Genomic DNA, 25,848 nt, shown 5'->3' with positions numbered 1-25,848 from the left:
TGCTGTGGTGGCAGCCTATACTAACGTCTCTAAATCAAATGTGTCATCCGTGGGACCAGTGTTTTTCCAACCACAATAATGTTACCACCACCAGACTGGGTTTGACCCAATCCAGAAAAACGTCTTTTGAAAACCCCCTAATGCACTCTTTCCAAATTTGGTAGCACCCTCGTTGGTGGTCTCCCGGTGCCTCTTTGTGAGTGTGAGAGAGAGTGTGTGTTTGATCTTTTCAGGAGGCTATGTCGGGTGAACCTTCAAAATATGTACTGCACCTGTCATGTGCCTATAGTGCACAGAAAACAACATACATTATTTTAACTCTCAATAAAACAATACATTTTTTTCACATCGCTGAGTTCCTTGTAGAAGAAGTATCCCTCTCTTACGGCCCCCTTTAAGGCTTCCCGTTGCATTTGTTCTGTTTACCTCAACCGCCACCTCAAGTCCCCTCATCTGCGCTTATTAAACAGCTTCCTCGAGTGCTGTGAATTTCCAGGAATAACAGAGTGTGTACAACCACTTCCAAAAACACTAAAAGGTCTGACGTCTGTAAACACACGTCTGTGTCTGATTGAAAGGTGTGATGCAACTGGAGTTAAAAACATAAAAACATTCTTTTGCATCCCTGACGTACACAGTTATTTGCGTAAGCAGTTCAATTGAGTTGTGAGGTCATCGCGGGAAAAAGAAAAACATCAAAACATATTTTAATGGGGACAAATGTGCACGTTTGTGTAACTCAGATGAACGATTTTGAGGAAAGCAGTTGGTTTAAAAAACAACATCCTCAGAGAAAGAAGACAGTTTGATGGTTTGGTGGTGCCAATGAAATAAATCTATTGAAACATGAATTCGCTACAGCCCGACTGATATCAGCCAAATGAATCATGAGTATATTGTTTCGGCGTATATGACGGCCGATATAAAAACGTTTTTACAGGACATAGTGCAGAAAAAGATGTTTGGAGTTAATTCGATATTGTTCTATTTTTCTATATTGTTATTTATAATTATTACAGTCACAATGACGTTTACTGTTTCAGTAACCCGGTGTCAGTGCAGACAGTAAACTGTAAAATATCATGCATATCTTTTTTTTTTTTCAGAGTTTGATAACCACATTTGAAAGATGTATGTATATACTGTACTATATTTACATAAAGAATATATCAGTATCAAATGTTTTTTTACTCCTAATATCGGCCCCAAAAGTCCGTTATCTGTCAGGATTTGAAATTCACACACATTGTTTGCTACCTAATCCAACAAGATACTGAACCTTTAATGAGAGCAGAAATAATCTATAAATTATCATAATATGTATTAGCATATACATAAATTTCTGCAATAAGGTAAATCCATAGAAACTTCTTTATATATCCTTATAAGTTAAACTGCAAAAAATCACGACTGTATTCTCTTTTTGGAATTGCTTTGAAATGAATGCTTCATTACAGAGTTAGAAATGCTTGTTGTTTTCTGACACTATGTTTATAATTTAGTTTCTGATTCAAAACTTCCTTCTGATATCTTCTAGAGTTAACGTGGAGTTGCAGCCAATGACCCTGCTAACATCTAGGAAAGCCTACAAGAACACGTCATTGGACTAAGATTCACGTGGCAACAGAGGAAACAGTCTAATTAAATTCGGAAACTTTACGGGTGAAGACTTGGCCTGCGTTTCTTACCTCCAAGTTCTTTTACATTCAAGATGGCATTTGGAAATGGCACTGCTTTGATGCTGAAACCTGCCGGGAGAAAAATGAAAATCCATCATTGTAACGGCATCAAGAAATGCGGTGTGTGTGTGTGTGTGTGTGTGTGTGTGTGTGTGTATGTGTGTGTGTGTGTGTGTGTGTGTGTGTGTGTGTGTGTGTGTGTGTGTGTGTGTGTGTTTGCATGTGTGTGGCGGGCACATGTTAAGAGTGATGAGAGCCAATTTTTAGGAACGTTGGTTACGTTACCTTTCATCAGTGAGAAAATGGACAGCAAAAAAAACAACCTGACTTTTAAAAATCTATTTTATCCTTGCCTTTCCTCGGGATATTTGGTGTACCTTGTCCAAACCACCAGCTGGTGAACACACAGAGAACTGACAACATATTTGTGTTCTAAACACGAAAGAAAAACACTTTGTGTGGTCCAGAGTTAGCAAAACAGAAAAACAAGGAAAGCTCAACAGAAAAGTGTTTTGTTCTATGACGGGGTTAGTGGAGGATAGAACTAATGTCTAAAGCGCTACCACGTATTATGTGGTTTGTTTCTGCGGCTGTGAATGAGAATCAGTGAAAAATGGTGAAAAAACCCACTGACGGAAGAGATTTAATGTTGCTCAAATTATGCTAAACTGTCTTGGTGGGAATTCCTTTCCTGGTAACATTCGCAAATAGGGGGAGAGATATGAGACATCCGATTATGATCCTCTGAACATCTAAATGTAATGCTAAGTGTAGTTTTTCAGCACATTACAACAGTGCGCAGTTATGAAGTAAAAAGCAATGGGAACCACAGGAGAGTTCCCCCCTGCTGGCCTTCATCGTCTTCCTTGTGTAGATGTTGGCAGACACACAGAGTGCTGACAGTTAAGTCTCATTTCAGAGAAGTTCACTACAATAATTCTCTGCTAAGGTAAGTAATCAACATATTTGATCTATTAAGCCCTCCCCAGCGGCAGGCGCAGACAGGTGTTCACCCCCTTGAACCACCCAACCTCGCACTTACCGTTACAGGCAGCACGTTTGGGAATTACTTTATATTTAGCCTATACTGGACAAAGACTAAATCAAAATAGGATTTCTGCAACAGCTCACTGCTGCTGTCAAAGCCAGGGGAGGAAGGAGGAATGTCAGTGTTCTTGAGGGATTGCATTGCATATATGGAAAGCCCAGTGTTGACTACCAGGAGAATGATCTACGAAGCCCGAAGCCCCCTCCTCTTCTGGACATACTTAACACCAGCCTCCCACTTGACTGGAGGAGAGAAACTAAGTATTGGCTGGTGACATCCTGACATCTATTCTGGCAAAAACACGGAAACTTTGGAGTAAATACTGAAGACATTATTCCTTTTACTGGAAATCTGTAATACCTGGATGGTATTATCTATCTGTGAGTCCAATCCAAAGGACAACATGTTCTTGAAACATTTCAGAAGTTAAGAAGCTTGCAAGAACACATGTGAAGGAAGGGAGCTGGGTATAACCGCAGAGGGTGCGTGCTTCTATTTAAGCACACATATTTTTCCTCCGAGAAGAAATGCCCACGTTTCTACTGACCCATTTGTTACATGTACATACCTGTTGTGGGAACGATGCCGTCGCTGCCCTCACTACAGAGGCGTGAGAGCAAGCTGGTCTTCCCAGCACCCGTCAGGCCAATGCACACCACATCGTACTCTGGTCTTGGTGGCGGGGGTCCTTTACAGCACAGTGCCCGAAAACACTAAAACAAAGCAAACAAAACATTGAATGGATTGGAAAACAGAACAAATGCACCCAGAGGGGGCAGAGTGTGTGTGTGTGTGTGTGTGTGTGTGTGTGTGTGTGTGTGTGTGTGTGTGTGTGTGTGTGTGTGTGTGTGTGTGTGTGTGTGTGTGTGTGATTACAATTCTGCATTTGCAATCAAAACAAGTGAGGATAAACTTGTGTCTCTAACTTTGCAGGAAGACTCTCATGAGCATCACAGCTGTCTTCAGATGATGAAGCAGGAAACCACAATACATGTCAGAAACAGGTCTAGTGTATGAAACACTTCCAGACTGTCAGTTGATGTAAGAGGAGCCAAATGTTTAACCACATTTCATCAAAAAGTATTAATAAAAAAAATAAAAAATAAAAAAAAGGAGCAATGACAAATAAAATAACTTCAAAAAGTTTTACTTGTACGATGTGATGTAACTGTTTTCTATTGAGCAAAAGTCGGCATGAAAAAAGAAATGAAGCTGAAGAGGAGGGTCGGATGTATCCAAGCGCTGGTGCAACATGTTTTTGTCTGCATGTAGACCCTGTCTGATTGGGCCCTTATGGCGGCCAGAGGCAGACCTGTCACTCCATGAATCACGGCCTGGGACTGAGGGCCTGCTGTGAGACATTAAGGGGCAAATGCAGTGTGAACCGTGAATGAGATCTTTAAACTTGTGTGGAGAGATCAGTATCCAAAACTAAAAAGAGATCTCTTTTATTAGCAAGACAGGAACCAGTCTGGACAAGGCAGGGCACGCACACGCACACACACACGCACACACACACACACACACACACACACACACACACTCACTCACTCACTCACTCACTCCCACCCATCTACTATATCACATTTCAGGTGGAGGAACATCAACACAAGATTTCCTACTGCTCATGTCAGGGGACGACTTGTTCAACACACTGTTACTCAGTTCAATCAAAGGCTCTAGCAAGAAGTAAAACACATGCATAAGTGTGTGCAGTGTGCACATCTGTGTGCACACTGTCCGGGTGGGCTCGGGCATGCCATCAAAACATGTATACGTCAGTGGATGTAGGCAGATAAAGAAATGAGAGGGTGTTAAATATGCAGTATCAAGGTTCAGGTTCAAGACAAAATGAGAAGAATTCTTATTTAAAATTAGTTCTTATCTTGCGATAAATGCCGCAAAATGAACAAGAGTTTCCCTCAAAACTAGCAGCCATTGTTACAAGATGCAGCCACTGCTTCTTTCAAATTGGAAGGAAACAAGAGATCCGCAAAGAGTGTTTCAGCCTCAGTTCTTCCGTGGACCCCAAGACATCAGTGACCACCAGGGTCAGTTTTCAGAGTCGTGCCAAAACAGAGCTGCCGTTTCATGGAGATGTGGGGAATCTGCTTCAGCAGAACCAGACGTCGGCTGAGAAACCCGACCCCCCCGACTCCTCGGTGAACCCGCCAGTCTGCTCAAACAGGAAACATTCTCCTCTTCCAGAAAAACGGTAAGATCAGAAACACACGCTTGTCAGATGGGGAAACACACGTACAAACCTGGTTTGATGAGGTCATCCTATTCTCTGTCTGGCTCTCTTCTCCTCTCGCCACCTCTGACTGCCACCTACCTTCCCTGAAGCTACATGTAAAGGTTTGTGGAGAGGATGAAATCTACCCTTCAGCTGTCAGTCCTCTGAGGTGATTGTGGATCATTCAGGGGAGATAATGGAAGAACTCTATGAGCTATGAAGCAGCTGTGAGTTGGATGACGTATTTATTCAGCCCCTTATAAAATAGATTTCAAGAAGTGTACATGACGCAGAAGGTAAAAAAGAAGATCGCTGCCTCATTGGCTATGTGGGAGCAGACGGAAAGGACAACTCCCACCAGGGAGTTGAGATTTCTCAACAGTTACCAAAGGAGCATCCAGGGCCTGACCCCGGGGTCCCCACGCACACAGTGGCCCCTGTGAGAGAGAGATGGCAGCTCCCACCTCTGGCCCTCTTTGACAGCACAAGATTGACGAGGAGAGCTTGGTCAAAAGGCTCACAGGAGAAAAATAAATATGTCGAAAGGCCTTTGCTTACCTCAACACATGCCCCTCCCCTGTCAACCACACACTCAATGATTTGCGAGCCAGTGCGCCGTGTCACCGAGACCGAGAGCTCGGATGAGACTGTCCTATGATGACTATCTCCACAAATCTCCAAGGCATCCAGACAAAACAGCTGAGATGTACATTAAATTCAACATATATAGTCAACAGGAAGTGGCTCAGTTATAAAAAATATTCCCACATGTACTATTACATAGAAAAACAAGCATGATTGGTGGCTTATCAGCTGTGATTCCTTTATTCATGCAAGCTTCCATTAAACTCCTATAAGGCCACCCGAGCATTAAAAAAGAGGAATTCTTCGTGCCAGGACACTCTACATAAAGAGTCTGCTGTTCCTAGACTTTATTGATTAGCTGCCTCTTATAGGATTGGACATGTTTTAATTGCGCTTCCCTGAAAGACCTGCCGAGACATTACCTCACTGTTGTCGTGAAAGCTGATTAGCTAGGCTTTATGTAAATGAGAGGCGCTGCCAAATATAAATATCACTATAGACGTAGCCAGGCTGCATATCTTTTTTTTTTTTCAGAAGAAAACGGTGCATGGCAGAAAGACGGAAAGAACAGCCCCCCAGCCTCCAATTTGAAAAATACTTTTAATGGGTGACATAATTGGTCTCCTGGCGGCAAACCAGAGCTAAAGTAGTGAACTTATTAGCATTTAGCTTCATCTAAAAGATGGGGGAGCCCATATGAAGAGTTAAAAAGGACATTGATGGTATGAAGGGAAAATTATTGCTGTAGTTCTTTTTTTCCCCCCAATGTTTTCAGCTGCCAGACTTTAAACTAAAAGCAGGAAAAGGGACCACATCACGCCTCCTTGCATTGGTTCCTAGTATGTTTGAGAATTGATTTTAAGATTTTACTGTTCACTTTTAAGACACTTCATAGCCTCTCTCTATCCTATTTAGCTTACCTGGTTGTTCTATATAAACCTGCCCGTAGTCTGAGATCCTCAGACAAAAATCTTGTATCTGTTCCGGAGACACGTCTTAAAACTAAAGGTGACAAAGCATTTGCAGTCAGAGCCCCCAAGTTATGGAACGAGCTGCCTGAGGAAATAAGGTGTGCTGAGTCAGTGACATCTTTTAAATCTCTTCTTAGAACATACTTTTATCAGAGAGCCTTTGTTGATATTAGTGATGAACTCTTATTTCTTTTAGACCCTGTTTTAATTTGTTTTTTATGGTTGTTTTATACGCTCATTGTGTTGTTAAGGCTTGTTGGAATTCACTGCTTGTTTTGTTTTAATGGCTTATTTTTTGTGCAGCACTTTTTAACTTGAGTTTAGAAAAGTGCTATACAAATGAAATGTATAATTATTTTCCTTTAAATAATGCTTAATGTCCCAACACATGCTTAATCAAGCAGCCTAACCAACGTCACAATGGAACCTGTTGACTCCAGGTCTATTAATTTACATACCTGACATATCAATGGATGCTTGGCTACAACATAATTGGAAAAAGATCAAGACGCAGGGTTCAGCCATTACAAATGAAAGGGTTCAGATGGAGTTGAAAAGTTTTGAGGAAAACCTTTTTGCCAATGAGTCATAATCCATCATGTAAATTCACCTGACGTAGCTGGAGAGAATAGGAGCCAGGCTCTTTTTAGAAAACCACTTTGTATTTTTAGAGGTAATAAATGTGGGTTAGAGGGAAGCCGCTACCACCGCAGAAGACTAGTTCATGTTTCACTCTCGTACTCTCTGGCTACCGTCGAGACACCACAAGACAGGAAAATAGGCAGTGGCATGACAGCATGTTCCAAATAGAGGCACCCCAACAAGCTTCCCGGTTGTACGGGCTGCTTTTCTCCTCACCTCAGTTGTGAAATAACTCAACTTTGGGGTTGTCAAAGGATACATGCGGCACATGGCCAACAGATATGCCTGCTGGGTATTTTGATATTCACTGCCTAATCTGAAAGAGTGATATTGTATGTGTGCATTTAAACTTTTGCTGAGGAAATGCCAACAACAATAAAACAAGTACTGTCTCTGCACAGTGCAAAAAGCTCTAAACAGGTGTTCAGCATCAACGAACGATGCTGCTGGAATATTCAGGACAGCCATATAATGAATGCGATGTCTTGCCCAGAAAAGGTTAGCATTCTTTCTGGATCACTAGCATCATTAAATTGTATTATGTTTACCCAGATGTTCGGCCAGCATTATCCAAACTAAACAAAAATCCCACACTCACACACAACTGCTTTGCTAGATCAATTCAGATACAATAATCATTTGTGGAAATATATTAAGAGGGCACTAACAATATGCTCCATGGACACCTCATATCGTAAATTTGTTTCCAAAATGGAAAATACCAGCAGCGAGGCAGGCACACAAAGCATACTCATACATTTTGAATGGGAATTCATGTATCAAAACATCATCTTTGATACATCATTTCACTCTGGGAGAAAAAAAATCCCGCAAGACTGAAAAAAAAAATAATTATAGTGCTGTAGTTTATAGGGAGTAAGTGCCTGCTGACTGAGTCACTTTGCCTGGCCTTGCAATGAAGCCCACATTTTGCACTTTGGCAAAAAAAAGAAAAAAAAGAACAGGTGGTCGTAATCTGGAAACTATGGGTGGATAAAATCAGTTGCCAAAATGTAGATGTCCTGATTACACGAAGCAAAACTAATGCATAAGCGCACTTCGCCTCAGATGCACAAATGTTGCGCACTCAACAATATAGAACTAATGTCCTTGCCAAATACGCCTGTAACGCATCCTCTTGAAAGGTTGGTTGCGCATCAGCAGATAAGCTTGAACTGTTTGCACTCAGCCCGGCCACGGCGCTAATGAGGGTAATAATGCCCGTTAAAAACTGCCATATCACATTTACCTCAAGGAATCAAGGAACATCGAAAAGCAACCATGGCCTCCTCCTTGGCTGCCAATTCACATAAGCTGGGTATCTTGACTTCCTGACAACAGTGGGGCTACCAAAGGAAAGACGAGAGGAGGAGGAGGAGGAGGAGGAGGAGAAAAGAGAAAGGACATCCAAGACACCGGCCTCTGGTAGTCATAGCCACTGTAGACAGACAGACACAGGACACGGATGGGCAAGCGGGCCGTTTTTATTTTTCCAGACCAAGTGTCGGGACAACACTTGCGTGCAGGGCTCACTCCTGACCTTTGGAAATGACAGTCCTTTATATGGGCGTCCCAACGGAGGAGTGGCGCTAACAGCTATGTGTGTAATACACACCGGCCACAGTCATAACACAGGTCTGCAGCGGAGAAGGACATACAGGAAGGCAGTCTTTCAGGGACGAAGGAAGCGTAGAAGGGTGGAGGGGAGGTGGAGGGAGAGTGCAGGCAAAGGGGGGTGGAGGGGTTGGATGGCCACATTCATTCATCTTCTCCCCCCTTCAGTTGTTGTTGTTATTTGCCGCTTTGAAGCTGGATGGGGGGTGAACGGTGGGACACAGTGTGGTTCAGTACAGTGAGTGAAGGGGGTGTGTGGGGCGCACTGCATGCCATTCTCGTTAAGGGGTGAGAGAGACATGCTAGACACACAAGGCTGCTCACTGGACTCTTCCCATGCTTAGTTGTTACCACGCCAACCACGGACTGCTTTCGGCCGGGGTCCCCACCATACCTCGCCCAACCACCCACCCATTATTCTTCTTCATGACGTAACATATTTCACACCAGCACGTTTGGTTAGTCAAGTCGTCCGGACGTTTTTCCAACCACCAACGCTGTCACCACGCGCCTCTCACGGCGGTTGATTCTCCTCCCCGACGGTGCAGGCGAGGCGATACCGGAGGCACGATGCTCGTCACTACAGGCACGGCGGACTGTTTTCTTTAAACCTTAACCGCAAGATAAAACAAACACTACGTCGAATGGCAGTGAAAACACCGTCATGCTTTCAACTGTAGGCGCGGGCGATGAAATACAAGATTTACTGCACTTCAGAAATGATGGCCAGTTAAGGACACTAAACAGGTGCCATTCATTACCCCGCATCAAAAATAGATCCCCGAACAAACACAGACACCTACACACGTGCGCGCACACAGACACGCATGCACTGAAAGAGTACACTGGAACATTCGGGGGATACGCATCACTCCCGTTCCCGTTCCATGCCTCGACCGTGCACATCCAGTTGTGTGGAATGTTTTTGATGCAGTGAATGTTGAATATGTCTCCTGTTGACTTCAACGCTTCTCGCTTAAAACACGGTAACACAGAGACCTACCGGACTGAAATGACAGACATACAGCAATAATAAGATGACCCTGTCTGCACCAGCTCAACATCCCGTCTGGTGAAGTAGACCGTGTCAACTTAAGTCGACAAAACAACCCACAACCCATTATGCTTGCTTGTCTGTGTGTGTACAGGGAGGCCCTGTTTTAAAGCTGATTTGCTTGTCACTGTTTTGCAGGCACATCATCCCCTTATTCTGAAGCAACATTCCCTCTCCCTCACTCCCTCTCTCTCCCTCTCTCCCCGATCACCCCCGCTACCCAATTCATTCATACCACTTCTGTCTGTCTGGCCCTCGTTTCAGAGCTCCAACACTATTGCCCTGACGCTAAGGTGTCTGGACAAGGAGACAAGCTGGAACACACTCAAGCACACACACAGGAGGCCAGAGAGTGAAGTTAGAGCGCCCCCCAGCTTTTTTGCTGGAACACACTACGTCCAATGCATAAAAGAGAGAAGCAATGTTCTGCTGTAACTCAGTTACTGTAAGTGAATGATGAAAACAGAAGAAGCCGAATAGCTCTAAAACATCAACGTTCTGCATTTCCATTATGTCAATCCTGTTTCTTTCTTGAGTGACCATAAACATGTGAAACACAGGTCAGTGGAAGGAAGACGTATAGACTGACTAAAATACCAGAACATTCCCCAAAATAATCAGTTTCATCACAGCGACGAGTGCTGCAGATTTAGGAACAGATATACAACCACCTCATTAATTGGGCTGAATAATGTGATTTGACTGACCATTTGGAAGCTAAAGTCCACTTTTAAAGACAACCAAGACGGGTCTGAACTATGGGGCAAGATTTGGAACTACAGGCTGGAGCGACGACCTTGCTTCCCCCTCTCCCCTTTGCTTCCCCTTTTCGGTGAGCAGCTCCAGTGTTAGCCTTCTCCTATCAGGCCTGACATGGTAGCTTGTGACCCTGTGTGGTTGAGGAGGAGGCCAGATCAAAGGCGGAAGAGCAGCCTTGGAAAAACACTTGGGCTGAGAATGGACGGGATATCTGTCAGGAAGCCTTTCCCACTGGGCTCACTAGTGCTAGGGTCCAGGGATCGGGTTACCACCCAAAAACACTGACATGAAAGAGGGGGCGACGCTAATCCGCGTACATGGGGCTTTCTGTCTGTCCTCCACTCACACTCCACCACCAATAATGTATCCCTTCTCCCCCTCTGCTCCTCACTTTCTAAACTCTGCACCACTCAGTTTCTCTGAGTCACCCCCTAACCGCACCAACTTAACACGCCCATACCCCCCCAGGCTTCTCTGCGCCACCACCTCACCCAGCTCCCCAACCCTTCACCCCACAAACACTCAAGCTTCATCACAGGGGATTAACAGGAAACCCTGACACAATCCATTGTTAAGGAGACAGAGGGGGCTTGGGTGGTTTTGCCACCCCAAGAGGGTATTTTTTTTTTCCACTGGGGTTGTGACGCTTTCAGAGGAGACCGGGGGACTTCGTGGCCTTGGCCTTCTTACTATAACCTCATTGAAATATACACACAAGCACTTCCACAACTCCCAGTTGCATAGACAAGGTCTGGCGGTCAGAAAGAGTTGTTCAGTCGCAACGAGCTGGAGTCTAAGAAAAGAAGGATGCAGAGACAGAGAGGCTGGGGCAAGGGAGGGTGTGGGATAAAGGGAGTGTTCAGGATGAGGATGGCATATATGTGTATGTGTGTGGCAGGGGGTGGGGGTTGGTGTCAGTGCTGTAAATCTTGATGTCACTGACAGGAAGACTGTTGCGGACCATTACCATAAATCTGACAAACGCTAAGTTGATGGGAGGCTGTATCTGTCTGGTCAGGGACCAGTCTAGACGGTCCTATTGAGGGGTCCTACAGCGTAGCCCTGTTTGTTTCCAGCACCATCTGGATGTGGCAGTAAGTGCCCGCTGCTACAGTTCACATACACGTACACTTGTACACACACACACACACACACACACACACACACACACAGTAAACAATGTGTACCATTACAAAAGCCATTGCAAAGGTCCTGACCTTTGCATTGCAAAACAACAATACAAACTAATTAAACAATTTATTTTTGTGATGACAGTATATTCCTATATCGCTGCTAAGGTCAACATTCCTGCACAATTATAATTATAATACAATAAAGTGTACGGCAGCATGTAGTACTCAGATATCATTAGAACAAAGATTGAGGATACGACATGTTAAAAAGTGTTTAATGACCTTCAGTCAGTTTAAAACTTACACACAACAGACATTTTCCAAACTGTGTCTCGGTTGATGCACTGATTTATACCGATACCTCGGGGACGGTCTGAAGCTTCAGAGGACAGCTTCTCACAAAAAAGACTTGATTTCACAAGAGAAGATATCATGTCCCCAAACAAAAGTGCAGCACTTGAATATATGCTGTACTTTTATTTTTTTTTGAAGTAATCATAAATCTGTCCCTGAAGCTTGCACAGATCCAAAACTGCTGCTTTTATTTGACAGTGTTCCCCTTAAACTGTTATGTTCATTATCTACAAGTGAAAACAGCTCACGCATACTGTAACACCTCTTGTTTGGCTAACCAAAAATAGATTTCCTATTGAGTTACTGTCCTTGTTGCAAAGAACATGTTCTCCTTCTCACAAAGCCGGATAAAAGTTCACCTGAGGAGAATCTGGGGCCGAGCCAAGAGCTCTGGAAAGTCCAGCCAGCGCTGCACGGGTTCTACGTTTGTCCCCTTTAGAGGGGCCAGCAGTGGGCCACAGCGCAGGGGTGAGCCACGTTCACGAGAGTTTACTGCTTACACTTTGTTTTTCTTTAAAATGCACAAATGTCCCCTCACCAACAAGGTTCATAACCTCCGTTTCCGCCCACACTATTAAGACTAAAACTTTAACAGCCTGAAGAAAAGGAAGCCAGAGAAGAAAGGACAAATGAAGATAGGTTTTCAGAGTACGAAATCAGTCACACTGAGAGAGTTCACTAATGGGTAGAAGACAAAATGGGTTTGATGGGTAAGACATTGATAGGAGAAATATAATCCAAGCAGCAGCACCACTAGACATGCTGTAGACACATTTATCTGTCTGGAGCCTACCTCGGAGCTACTGTGCGTTTTGCGACATTTACTGGAAAAGTACATTAGCTAGAGATTGAGAGGGACAGCATTAAGGGGCCCACTCACAGGACTGTTTTCATGCTACCCTCTTTTTGTAAAAGAAAGCAAGAGGCCGAGACATTCATGGACAGAAGACACCTTTACTCCATGGGACATCCAGAGCGTAGATAAGGAAGCCAAAGAATTGAGGGGTTAAGGGGCTGCCACTGGGTGCCATTATGGCATATAAATCTTGTAATTGGGAAGGGTGATTAGCTTGGCTGCATTAGCATATGGCGCCGGAAAAACGTTGGTTTCCTGGGCACAGTGTAGGGCAAAAAAATGTTTTTCCACACCCATATAGAGGATCAAAGCTTGAGGGGCCCCCTTTTGAAGGCCCTGAAACCAGTGTGCAAGAACCAAGGGGGGTGGGGGGAGCCCCATCTCAGACATAAAAAGGATGGGTGGATGGGGAGGGTACTTGTCCCACTTACATCAGTTATAGCTCATTTTCATACAGCATCTATCTATCGACGACTAACACAATTTTTGATAAAAACAAATCTTAGGGCCCCCATTCTCCCTGAAACAAGTGTGGGAAAGTTTCAAACTTAAGAACATTGTCATTAAATGTGAAAGACCCCTCCCCATTAACTATTTCTAGGCCCTTCTGAGACAAAAAAAAAAACTGATGGGGACCAACAGAACAATAAATCTGTTTTTATACATTGTGCAGACACCGAGAATTAGGTTGATGGGGGTGGTGGGAAAGGGTGGAGGTGGAGGTGGGGGGGCTGGAAAATCGTTAATTCTTTAACACAGTGAACTATTCCTCGCATCACATGACGCAAACAAGGCCTGGCCACAAAGATCATTCATAACATCCCCAATGACCTTGTTGAACATGTCAAAGTGTGCGGATTAAGAGGGAGGAGGAGAGAAAAGCAGTCTATGACCAACCTTAGAGACATGACGAGTGAATCTCTGAGTTCTACAAACCCTGAACTGGGATGGAAAATAGGCCTCTGGAGGCTTTTAAGACCAACAAAATGGAAAAGCCATTAATTGCAGTGAGTACAGTTGGGGATCGATCTAGTCTGGATCCAGTATAAAATCCCAAGCCTTCTGAATGCCTCATCTAATCTCATTAAGTTTTGCTTTCGTCATTTGGAGGCAACAAAAGTTATAAATAACTATCAGTCAAACGTTCAGGTTGGATCTCTGATCAGCTGTTGTACGGCAGGAACCAGTGTTAACTCCTACATTAGTCAACATCACTGTTCCTGAAGAGAACCTGATCAATGTTCACTACCTGTAGCTCTCAAAATGAGATGAATAGCAGAAGGTATGAAATGCTGATTGCTGATTGTTTATTGTTCCGACACACAGGACAACAGCTCGTGTCCTCAAGTAATTGCAACAAACACGTGTGCTACCCTTTTTTTCTTTTTTTATGATTCATGTTCCTTCCACAATACTTTGCAGGAACCTCAGAGACTTTCAGTTGTACTTTAGTGAAACTCTACATGTGTACACCAGCGACAATATATCCGTCTCGCAGGAAAACCTTCTCAGTGTCTTGTATCCAGATGGTCTGCATCTGTGTCCAGTTGAGAGAGAATCATATTCACACCTGTTCTGGCTCTAGGACGTGTCTCGAACACATCAGTGACCACTTGTGCGCAGATTTCCTTTTATCTATGAGAAACTTTGAGCGTTGCTCAGCAGCAAGACAAACTTTTGGACACAGCAACACAACATGTGAGTGGGAGTGGAGTTTATAGTGCTTTTAAACATCCACTGCGATACCGAACTTATCTGGATGTTACCCGGAGGAGCCGTATGTAAGAAATGTTTAAATCGGTTGGACCGGACCATGCGTGAAAAGGACGTCATTGTCCGCAGAATTCACCCTCTCACAACAGCACAACTCTTGTTAAGAGTTACATTTGTAAAAGGACAACGCTTGTCCAGAGTTCATATGACAAAAAAGCTTTTTAAAATTGTCCAGAGAATACTGATTTTGGGCATGTATGCATGAACACTACATGCAATCACATGCATGTCTGAACACCTCAAAGTGAGACAGAACGATTTGGGCAAAAAAATTCAACCTCAGTTTCAGTCAGTTATTTCATTCTCACCAAGTCAAGACTAAGCATAACTCAAAACGTGGTACCCTTTTACTATTGCACACATTGTAAGGAACAGCATGAGGAGCAGCTGTGCAGCAACAACAAAGTACCTTGTCATTCCTGATATAAAATGCTTCGCGAACTTCCTTCCACCGGGGCCTTGTCGTGTCGTACAGGGTGATACCGGAAGGGAAGTTAATAATAGAAGCTAGCATCTGAATTTCCAAGAAACACAATTTTTTTCCTGTCTCCCTTCATGCTTTTGTCTCTACTTTTCTTCTGTGTTATTTCATCAGCTACAGCACTGCTGCCATTACTCAAGTGTGTTTGACTAGCAAAGCGCAGCATACAGGGCCGTCTATAAGGTAAAGGTGACAGCCTACGTCATTATTGTGACTCCAGAGATCTGTTTTAAACTGTTAGCGCTGGTGTTGTCTTAGAGACAGCGAGGGAGCCACACATCCCACTTTTGGAAGCCGTTTTTCACATCACCATTTGAATTAAATGAATCTATCGGCCAACCCTAGTCCAAAGGAAGCTTTGGGGTCAACAGGTGGTCTAAGACACTGCAGGGACAACAGTTACTTTATGTCCGTGACCTTTTAGCATGCAATAATTGTAGGTATATGACAACAAAAACAGTTTCAATTCTTCTTAGTATACCAAGAGAACAATGCACTTTACATGATATTGTTGTCACCACAGGAATGATTATTTCCCTGTATAAGTGCATTCACTAAAGTTGCTTATGTCATACTTGACATTTTATTACAAATGTATTAATGGATCAACAGAAAAGGCGAAATATCTCAATTAATACAGCTTGAAATTCTTGAAATATTGTATGTATGTATGTAGATATAAATATATATATATATATATATATACATACATATATACACACATATACGCATATATATATATATACACACACACACGCATATATATATACGCATATATATATATATATGCATATATATATACGCATACATATATATATATACACACACACACATATACACATATATACATGCATATATATGTGTATATATATATTTATATATACATATATATAGCTGCATATATGTAGCTGCTGCTACTGCTATTCTTCTTCTTTTTCTTCTGCTTCTGTAAGTAATTTCTTTGTATATTTCAGTTACAGGATTTCTATGTTCAAGCCGTTGTTTAAGTCATATCTGTCCTGGGCAATTTTTGCTTACAAAGACTAAAGGGCAAACAGAAAGGTGAGGTTTGTATTTTATCTATATATTATAATGTTCAATGCCAATAAATGATTATATATCATATATTATAATAGTGGCATAAAATTAACAGAAAAAGAGAAATCGTTAATCACAACCATTTGTGTGACAATTAATAATCAACTCAAATTTCATGTTGGTGACAAGCTTTGGCTGAGTCTACTTCATAAATGCTCCCTTGACAAATATTCACAATTGTATGGAACATGGCATTTTTTTTAAATACTGCTATCAAATGTTGTATGTCCCTTGTCTTAAAAAGAAAACAAGGCCATGCCAAAGGAAACATGGATGCAATCATGGCTACCAGTGTGAGATATTCAAAACCAGCTGAATCTTCTTGTTTTGCAATATGAATGACACTCTTAAAAAGCGAATTACTTTTCACAAGACTCTTCTTTGTGACCACATAAACACAATGTGAAAACAGTGTGTACAAGCTTCTTTGGAACAGAGAATTGTTTTAAAACATTACAGTATCCTAAACTGTTGCACAACTCCACTATAACATTTTCTCGTATATTACTGAGAAAACAGAGTGGCAAATCCTGTAGAAAAAAACCTAACAAGGACGGATGAAACGCTAAAGCCAAACATCTGGTGGTATTTCAACTCTGGGAAATCGCAGGTCGTTCTGTGCCATAACCTTTTGCATTGAGCGTGAATCTTTGAGACTTTGGGGCGTTTCGGCGCGTTTGTCGGAAGTTAACCAGACACATTGTTTTAACCTTTGCCAGAGGAGCCTCTGTCTCATTCCCAGGGGCTGGCTGTGTAAAAGTGTCAATGACTTCAATAGGCCTTCATTAAGCACAGTTAGTGTCAACAGTTAATTATGCAAATTAGGAGACCCCTCATGTGGTTTGTGGTGTCCCTGGCCTCCCCCTTTCATTGCAGCCTCACACACAAAAAAGTACCACCCCGCAGACATGCACACACTCCACATAGCACATACATTCACGTACACACACTGTATGCCATTCATACATTACTTTTCCTCCTCACTCATTTCTTGTCAGGAATCAAAAATGGAGTGTTATAGTGCCGATACATAAATGGAGGCCGATGAGGCCCCTGAGGTCTCCAGTGGCTTTTCTTGCCATCAAAGAATCTCCGGAAGGTTCTTGCTGGGTGAAGCTGAAAGCCCACCAAGTTCTCCTCATCAAGATTGGGTGGGGGGGGCATCCGTGCCCCCTCAAAAACAAAATGGAGGAAAAAAAAAAAAACTGCATCAAAACAGTCAATTAGGCAAAAATGCATGACAGCCAAATTCGAGCATTGTTTCTGTGATGGTGATGACAGGCCTCTTCCACACATGTGATGCCTGCGGCCCCCTGATTTTCAAAGGCTGGGAAGCCATCAGTAATTAATAATCACACACTTTGGGCCCCTCAGTTGTGACTGGCGGATTCTTTGTAGAGACAGCCTCAAAAACCTCAAATCCACATTTCACCTACCTCCTGTCACCCCATCGGCGCTAGTTTGTGTCCATCTCCCTCACAAATAGCTCGATCACTGCCTGCTGTTCGCTTCAGGTACATTGTTTATCAGCCATTTGAGGGGCTCCACTTCATTGTAGGGGGACGATTATGGGCGCCAATTTTAACCAGCTCCCCCCTCAACCCTCCATCTAAACCCGTTCACCTCCCACTAATGGTGCAGAGATATGGTTGTTGGGGGTTTAAGGGGTGGCTAGATGAAATGGTCTCCATCGTGAACTGAGAACGGTTTACACAACACATTTGCTTTTGGAACCAATCTCTTGTTTGTTATTTTGTTTCCCTTAGCCTTTTTCCCCGACAAAGACAACTTCTCAAAAACAACAGTCTCTAAGTGCTTACGTAATAGTAAATCAGAACCAGATTGTGGCGTCCACTGGTCCACCAAGTAAAGCTGTGGGAGCAAGGCTCTATCCACTCACCATGTGATACAGGTGTCATATTTTCTTTTGATACAGGAAAGAACATCGCAGTAACCCCATAACCCCACAGCAGTCTATTCCTGAATCGTGGTAGACGCTCTAATGCCAAAATGAGCAATGATGCCGGCATTACTGGTTTTCATTTAGATCATCCAGTGGCATGCTTACATAGCCAGTTCCAAAATAAATGCTAAACATGTGCTTGGTCTAATGCACAGGCGTTATACGGAACATATCCAAGTGCAACTTGCACAGCGTGCGGACTGAGCATTGGCCAGGACACAGAGAGGGTCATTGCAGTTTGGCTGCACCTAGCTGACCTGCATGTCTACGCAGTGCAGTTAGAAAGTATTATGACAGTGACATGTTTGTCACTTTGGCTGAGTACAGCAAATTGGATTTCAAATAAAACACTGACCATGAGGCTACGGTGTTAAGTTTAGCTTTAAGTGTGTGTAATGTGAGTAGTGTAAAACTTGTCGCCCATTTTATACATCTCGGACAATGCATCAGGAACCAGATCCTCGACGAGAAGCACGGTGCCCAAAGTGCCTGAGAGAGTTTATTTTTTTTATTTTATTTTTTATCTTTAACAGCCAAACAGAAGAACTCTTGATTGGCCAAGTTACTTTCCTGGTCTCAATCTAGATGATCATATTTTTCCCTCGCTGAGGAAACTGAAAAGAAAAAGCTCTTTAAACAACAACAAAGTGAAAAGGACTGCAGAACAGGCCGGGTAGAGGCAAACATTAAATACGGAGGCTTTATGGTTCTCTTAATTTGTCCTATTATTTTACATGCCCTCATAATGGGGTATTATTTATGAAAAGGGCTATGATTCATACACTGATGTGCCTGTAAACACCCTCAAATTAAAGCTGAGAAACAGCGCTGGTTAATTTCAGATCCAATGTGCTGAAGGACAGAGTCAACACCACAAAACATGTGTGGCTAATATTTTTTTTTTAAATTTTCTCACATGTGTGTGAAACATGAAGAAGATAGAAAAGGCTCAGGGCTGAACCGGGAAAGTGTGTGTGTAGGCTACCACTATACAAACTGTACGACTAAATCCCACACAGGCAGCATTTGACTAAAGCCAATGGACTCCACATGTCTTTCCTACTTCAAAGGGGACAAAAAAACATATCACATTGTACAATCCCGTCCCCCTCCTTTACAGGAACAGGCTTAAAAACTCAGTATGTGACACTAATATAATTCAACTAACAATTTAACTGCCTCAGAAATAATATCTACAATAAAAATAATCACACTATGTGGGAATGTAAACTATACCAAAGGCTTGGTAAATGTCCATTATCATTAGGGGTTAACTGTATGTCATCACTTCTTCGCCAAGTCTATCTTCAGTACATGTTTGCTCTGCATTATCCTGACACCTACTGGATGAACAGATATTTTCAATGCCTCACAGGACACTTTAAAAAGCACCATTGTGAAACCACATTGCTAAGTATCAACACACTCACTGTGCTGACATGCAGTAGACAGAGTGGCAAATAGAATATGAAAAATCTACCAATTGAGTCAGTCAGATGAAAGTGAATGCTGCCAATTATGCAATCAATCATTGAAGAATTGCCCCCTGGTAAACGCCAAAATAAATAATTACATGAAAGACAGTGTAGATGAACAACATGTGAAAGTGGGCAACATGTCTGCTGTGATCCAGCTAGAACACAAACCAAGGACTCCACATTACCAACAAAATCATACTTTACCAGAAGAAGGGATGGACACCAGACACACACACACACACACACACACACACACACACACACACACACACACACACACACTAAGAGCCAAGACTGATGGACAGATGTTGCGCGTATGGCAGTATTGCGCAAAGGAGCTTTCAGAGACGACTAAGCACAGAGGGAAACGTTTACTTAGTCAAAGACAGGAAAGAACAGTCAGAGGCCAACTGTGCCATGATCCATCACAGACCTACCTATGACAGTGCACAGTGCAACCTGATTCAGAGGTAGCCTCAGCCCTTCCTGAGGCCTGCCTCCCCAAGGAAGAGAGCTTACAGCCTACCAACTGTGGATGAATGTGCATGTTAGGGAAAAATATCTGCTTGTCAGAAAGTACTACAGACATAAAAAGGAACTTACATGAAAGAAAGTGTCATATGTTCAACTGCCATAAAAATAAAAGATCATTTACTGTACTGTGTTCTGTGAAAGCCACATTTAAGGCTTTTAAGAAAGGTATCAAGAAGAGGAAAAGAAAGTGCACGATAAAACACCAGCAGGGTATTGGTTTTTACAAAGACGCATTCATCCAGTGAGTAATCATCGATGACGCAGAGGGTTTTAAAGCATTTCATATGTTTTTGGCCCCTTTCACTTTAGCTTTAGAAGAGTGAAAACGATAGCACGTAATAAATAAGCCAGAACAAAAGACAGTAATTTTTCATCTTGAATGCTACATTTCTTTATTGTGGCTTTGCATGCTATTAAATATGGTCTCAAAAACCACAAAAAAATTCATCACTTTCAGTTTCCCTCAAATGCCCAGCGGTTTTCCATACATCCTCTTATGACCGTGCTTTTTAACGCCTCCTAAAAGAAACCACAGTGATATGTGTCCTATAAAATATCTGTAAAAAAGACTAAAGGCATTTCCCTTCCTGGGTTAAGTAACCTCAGTTGACCCCTTAAATACAAAAGCTTATGATTTGCTTTGCATGGTACACATTAATCCTTGTATCCAATGGGCTAAGTTCACGCAATGCACCAGTAAAACATCTAAAAGGGAAAACAAAGCTGAATTCCTGTCTGTGTCTGCTGTTGACTTTAAAAGTAGAATGCAGTATGTTAAAGTCATGTATTTGACGTGAAAGTGTTTCATAGGAAAGGAGCAGGTGAGCTAATGAGCAGATCGGTGACTGCATGGCTCCACCCAGAGGATGCAGGAGTGAATTTGTATCCACTCAATCTTCTGCCACAAGAGAAATTTGTAAAATTTAAATTTCATTATGTGTCAGTTTTGAGAACCCTGTGTCTCACTGTCCAGGTGTGATATACTTGACAAACAACAATGAAGACTTTCTTTACGTACAAAATGATGGCTTCATATTAAAAGGTTTTCAGGTAAAAACTTTGTTCAAACTGGCTTAAAGGTAATCAGAAATGAAGTCTATTGTCAAGTCTTATTATATTCAATCTATTCATCTCTGAAGGAAGTGCAAACTAGGGCTGACACACATTTTATTTGATTAGTCAATTTGTTGACTGAAAGCGAATGAGTTGTTTATCAAAAATGAGCTTTTCCCAGTTTCCCAAACGTACGCCCTTCTTGTTTTTTGTTTTGTTTTCTGCCATTAGAAACTGGATACTTTGGGAATGTTCAACTATTTATAAAACAAATATTAACAATTTGGAGGGATACTTATTGCACTGATTGTATTTCCAACTTAGTGCCAAAAAGTTAAGCAAAAGTATTGATGGATACATGAATGTCGAAATCAATAATCAGTAACAGCCCTAATAAAAACGCCTATTGGTAACATACTCCAGACCCCTCAAAATAAAAGGAGTGCATTCTGGATGATACAGTTAAAACATCTTCCAATCAATTAGGTCCATGCTTCAATCTTAGTTGAAAATTGTGCTGCGTTACGTCAGGATATTAGACTACGCTTCAGTAAGGAAACGCTCAAGCTTTTTGACAGATGAGGGGGATTTGGCTACTAAACCACATCCCAAAAGAGTTCTGTGAACAGTAGATCCAATAATTTGGAAAGACATGGGAGACAAATGTTTCAGAAAAACACTCCTTAATGTGTCTCCTCATATTTAAGGGTAAATCATCAGTCTGGAAAACAAAGATATCATGAGAGAACAAGTATTTGTGCAGATGGGTGTGCTGAGTCCTCACGGTGGTTTCATATTTCTTTCCCATTAGACAATTATGCAGAGCAATCATGGGGTCAAATGATGCCAACTGTCAGGCTGCCAGGACAATTACAAATACTATGGAATTAAGAAATCTTTTGGCTATCTGCAAATATGATCTACATGTACAAAGGTGAAAAATGACTCATGCAGTCTCTAATTTGCCATATAACTTTTTTAAAGTGCAGGTTTTGTGCTTCTTAAACTGGCTTGCAGTGTATTGGTGGAGGAGCTGATAAAATTGGACATATCAAGTGTCATTATCTCTAAGCTCCTTTGTTAGCTCTGTTTCAAACTTAATAGTTCCATGGTAACTTTCTGAGAATTTAGTAACCCTCTTCTTCAAAATGTGTTTGCTGTAAACAGGTTTTAAATTCCAGTGAGGTGAGTTGCAACCCCTGTGGAAAAGCAGTTTTCTCACAGAAAGCAGCAAAGCGTCCCTTTTAATCCCTTCAAGGCAGACTTTTATGGACTTGTTTTTGAAGTCACTGTTTCTTGTGTTTTTATGTTGCTGTTAGTCTGTTTTGTGCCGTGTTTAAGTGCCTCACTGTAAAACACTGTAAACCAACTTGCAATGTGAAATAACTTTGGAGCACTCGTCTCAGCCTACACCCAGCAGTGAACTGGGTTTTGACCACTTTCCCTCTTAACTGCCGTGTAGTTCACTGAACACTCACATAAAAGTGATGTGATGACCATCAGCTGCATCAACACTGGAAAATAACCCAAGAAGGCAAAAACTATGATTTGTCTGCATTACTCCTTCTGTAGCAGTAAAACAGTTACTACAAAGGTTTTGTTTTGTTTTTCATGTGTCCTGTATCAAACCAACAACCACTAAATTCATATATGTATCAAATTTGAAGCGACAGGCGGATGGAACTGAAGTTTTGAGTTGAATGTCTGAACAGTATGCAGTGTGCTTTAAACAAAGGTCATGAGGGGTCCTGGTCTAAAAAGTTACTGACAGACAATAAATTCAGCAGTTCCTTTAATGTGTCGGCCATGGCACTTTCTGTCCAACGACAACAGAGGGCGCCATTACACTTTCTATAAATCAGCAGCTCATGCAATCATACCAAGCATGTCTACACACAATCCTTCACTCAACTCCTCAACGCTGGGGTGAATCCGATCTGAAGTATGTTTGGAAATCGGTTCTGGTCTTGTCTGGAACCAGTTAGGAATATTTAGATGTCCATGTGAGCAGAGAACTGATATCTGCACCCACAGTGTTGTGAGTAGAAGTGTTATCTTCCAAGAACAGAAACCAGATGTGATTATGGAAAAAGCATGATGATTGGAGATCAGTTGACCCGTGTTGTGACACACACATATGGCTTCACCAGTAATACATTTGAATGACCTACATAGCACACACTGTGCTACATTTTGCATTTATTTAGTCGAGCATGTTTTGTGTTTTTCTATCCTGAAAGAGTTGTTTGCATTTTTCCGAGAGAGACATCATTTACCATGAGAAACCTGTTAAGAGATTTAAAATCTACAAAACTAAACTATAAAGAAAAATGTATCTTTCAAATAATCATGCATGCCAACAATCAGGTTCCTCCTGAATTTCAGGGTCACCTCCTGCCCCTTTCTCGTTTTGTTGTTTCTCCTGGGAAACTCGCGTAACTTCCATGGCCCTAATACTCTATTTTGAATAGCCATTATACACAGATCCATGAGTTTTGTGTGTTTGACGTTACCCAAGCTGCCAGACCATCTATGAAATACAGTCTACACACACTACATAGAATTTCAATCCATCCGTCGCCACAACCTGGCAACGTACGACCCGATTCAAGGGGCATGAACACAGCTGCTCTCTGCGCAGAACAGCAGGCCAGTTGACGGCTGAATTAATTATCTAGCTAACTCAGCTGCTGTCAAAATGCCATGACAGACTGTTTTCCCCTTAAAATCCACAAATACACCTGCAAATCCGCCTGAGCCGTTGGCATTGATATCTGCTGATCACCAGGATATTGGTCACACCTTTTGCATGTAGGGCTGATTTTAATAGACAATCACAACAACGCAATACATTTGCATACACAGATGAATGAAATGATAATTGTAAAAATGAATGTGTTCTGTTCCACAGTGCAGTGTTTCTATGATAGATTCTCGTTGATGTCGTGTCATAACATAAATACATCTGGTTATTTATGTATTTACTATCCCCTTTTCTGGGCCCCAAAAAAAATTCCCGTATTTTGAAATCTAAATGGTGGCAAGTATGCAGATCATACAGTCCTGCACATGAGAATACTGGAAACAAAAGTACTTTGACTTTTCTAGATATGTAATTCATATGTCACCAGTACAGTTGTTGGAGATTTGTCAATACTAGTGCTGATATGATACAAGAGTTTCAGTTACAATGTTAAAACAATCTTTTTTTAATAGAATGCTTAGAGAAATATAAATTTGTTTTTCTATGAATCTTTTTGTCATTTAACAAAAGAGACAAAACTTTTCAACAATGAAATATTGTCTGCATTATTTGGGCAAATTTATTGTCAGGAAGCTTATGTTCAGACAAATATTTACAAAACAAAATTTACCTCAGTAAATTTCTAATTTAAACACATTTAAGCTCCATGAATATGACTTTGCATTCAATGCCAACCTGACAGCTTTCAAAACTCAATGCTGGAGAATAATTTCAGTATCAGCCTCTTCGTCACCGGGACCATAAACATTCATGTAAGGTTGATCCTGCAAACCACTGTGAAGACATCACCTGTCAGTCCAGGGTTTATTTTTAACACGGCATTGCACATACCTATTGAAGGAAGCTGGCAGTTTACAAATGATTCAATGTGGGCGTACACATCTGGACATGCCCACATAGACATAGAAAACACAGCTGCCCACGTCACTTCACACTTCCTCCACATAAGGCCAAAAATATCTGTGCTCAATGAAAAAATTTAAAGAGGAAACCTCTTTTTATAGGACTGGATCTCTCACCATTCATATATCAAAGAGGATTACATCTGGGGGTGGAACCAGCCTCAGTGGACACAACACAAAAAATCAATACTTTGGGACCAAGTCGATGACCCAGAATTCTAAAAACAATTACGGTACTTATTTTTCTATGGCAACAAAAGTACCACAGGTGCTGCAAATGTTGTATGGACTGGAGATACTGGACAATGCAACATGTCGTCACGTGTTCATATCCTGAAATGGTGCCGTTATTGTTTATGAATTGCAACAGCTGAGTTTATTGAAAATTCCTTCATTTGATTGATTTATTATCTTGACAGACAGTTAAATACAGGAGCTCCTGCTCAACACACTTTACAAAAGGCCTTGTTTGAAAAGTACCATCTGATTTTATTCTTGTGGAATAGCTGTGACTGACTTCGTATCTTGCACTTAACGAGGAGACGTGCCTATTTTATGCTGCTGCGAAACAGAGCTGTCTGAAATAGTAATTAGACCACGATTTCCACTGTCATAATTAGGAGTCCCTCAGAGATTGCATTGACTGCGGGGCTGACAGTCACTGTGAAGAATTAGGTGGAAAACTGCTCTTGGCTCTGTGACTGTACCCGAGCTCTTTATTAAAAACACTGCTTAACATTTGTGCATGTAATTTTCCAAACAAAAAGTTTCAGCTTCATCTGTTCAAGTTCCCTGAACTATCTAGAGCACATGCAGTAGGACTGGGTCAACATACTTTTTTTTTTTTTTTTTTTTCCAAGGTGCTTTTATT

General features: G+C 41.8%; 1 protein-coding gene across 2 annotated transcripts in view; it reads right to left on the bottom strand.

Moving 5' to 3' along the window:
- The window catches only part of LOC138215817 (ADP-ribosylation factor-like protein 15), a 96,604-nt gene that overhangs the window by 56,265 nt on the left and 14,491 nt on the right, over window positions 1-25,848 (bottom strand). For both annotated transcript variants that reach the window (XM_069178231.1, XM_069178230.1), the window contains exons 2-3: window positions 3,296-3,440; window positions 1,689-1,748 (exon numbers count right to left, since the gene is read on the bottom strand). In XM_069178231.1, coding sequence (XP_069034332.1) covers window positions 1,689-1,748; window positions 3,296-3,440 — 205 coding nt within the window. The remainder of the gene's footprint in view (window positions 1-1,688; window positions 1,749-3,295; window positions 3,441-25,848) is intronic.

Source organism: Embiotoca jacksoni, unplaced genomic scaffold (genome assembly GCF_022577435.1).
Source record: "Embiotoca jacksoni isolate LCO1_2020_lvr unplaced genomic scaffold, fEmbJac1.0.p SCAF_8, whole genome shotgun sequence".
In the NCBI taxonomy this organism is placed as follows: domain Eukaryota; kingdom Metazoa; phylum Chordata; class Actinopteri; family Embiotocidae; genus Embiotoca; species Embiotoca jacksoni.
This window is presented reverse-complemented; position numbering and strand designations above follow the sequence as displayed.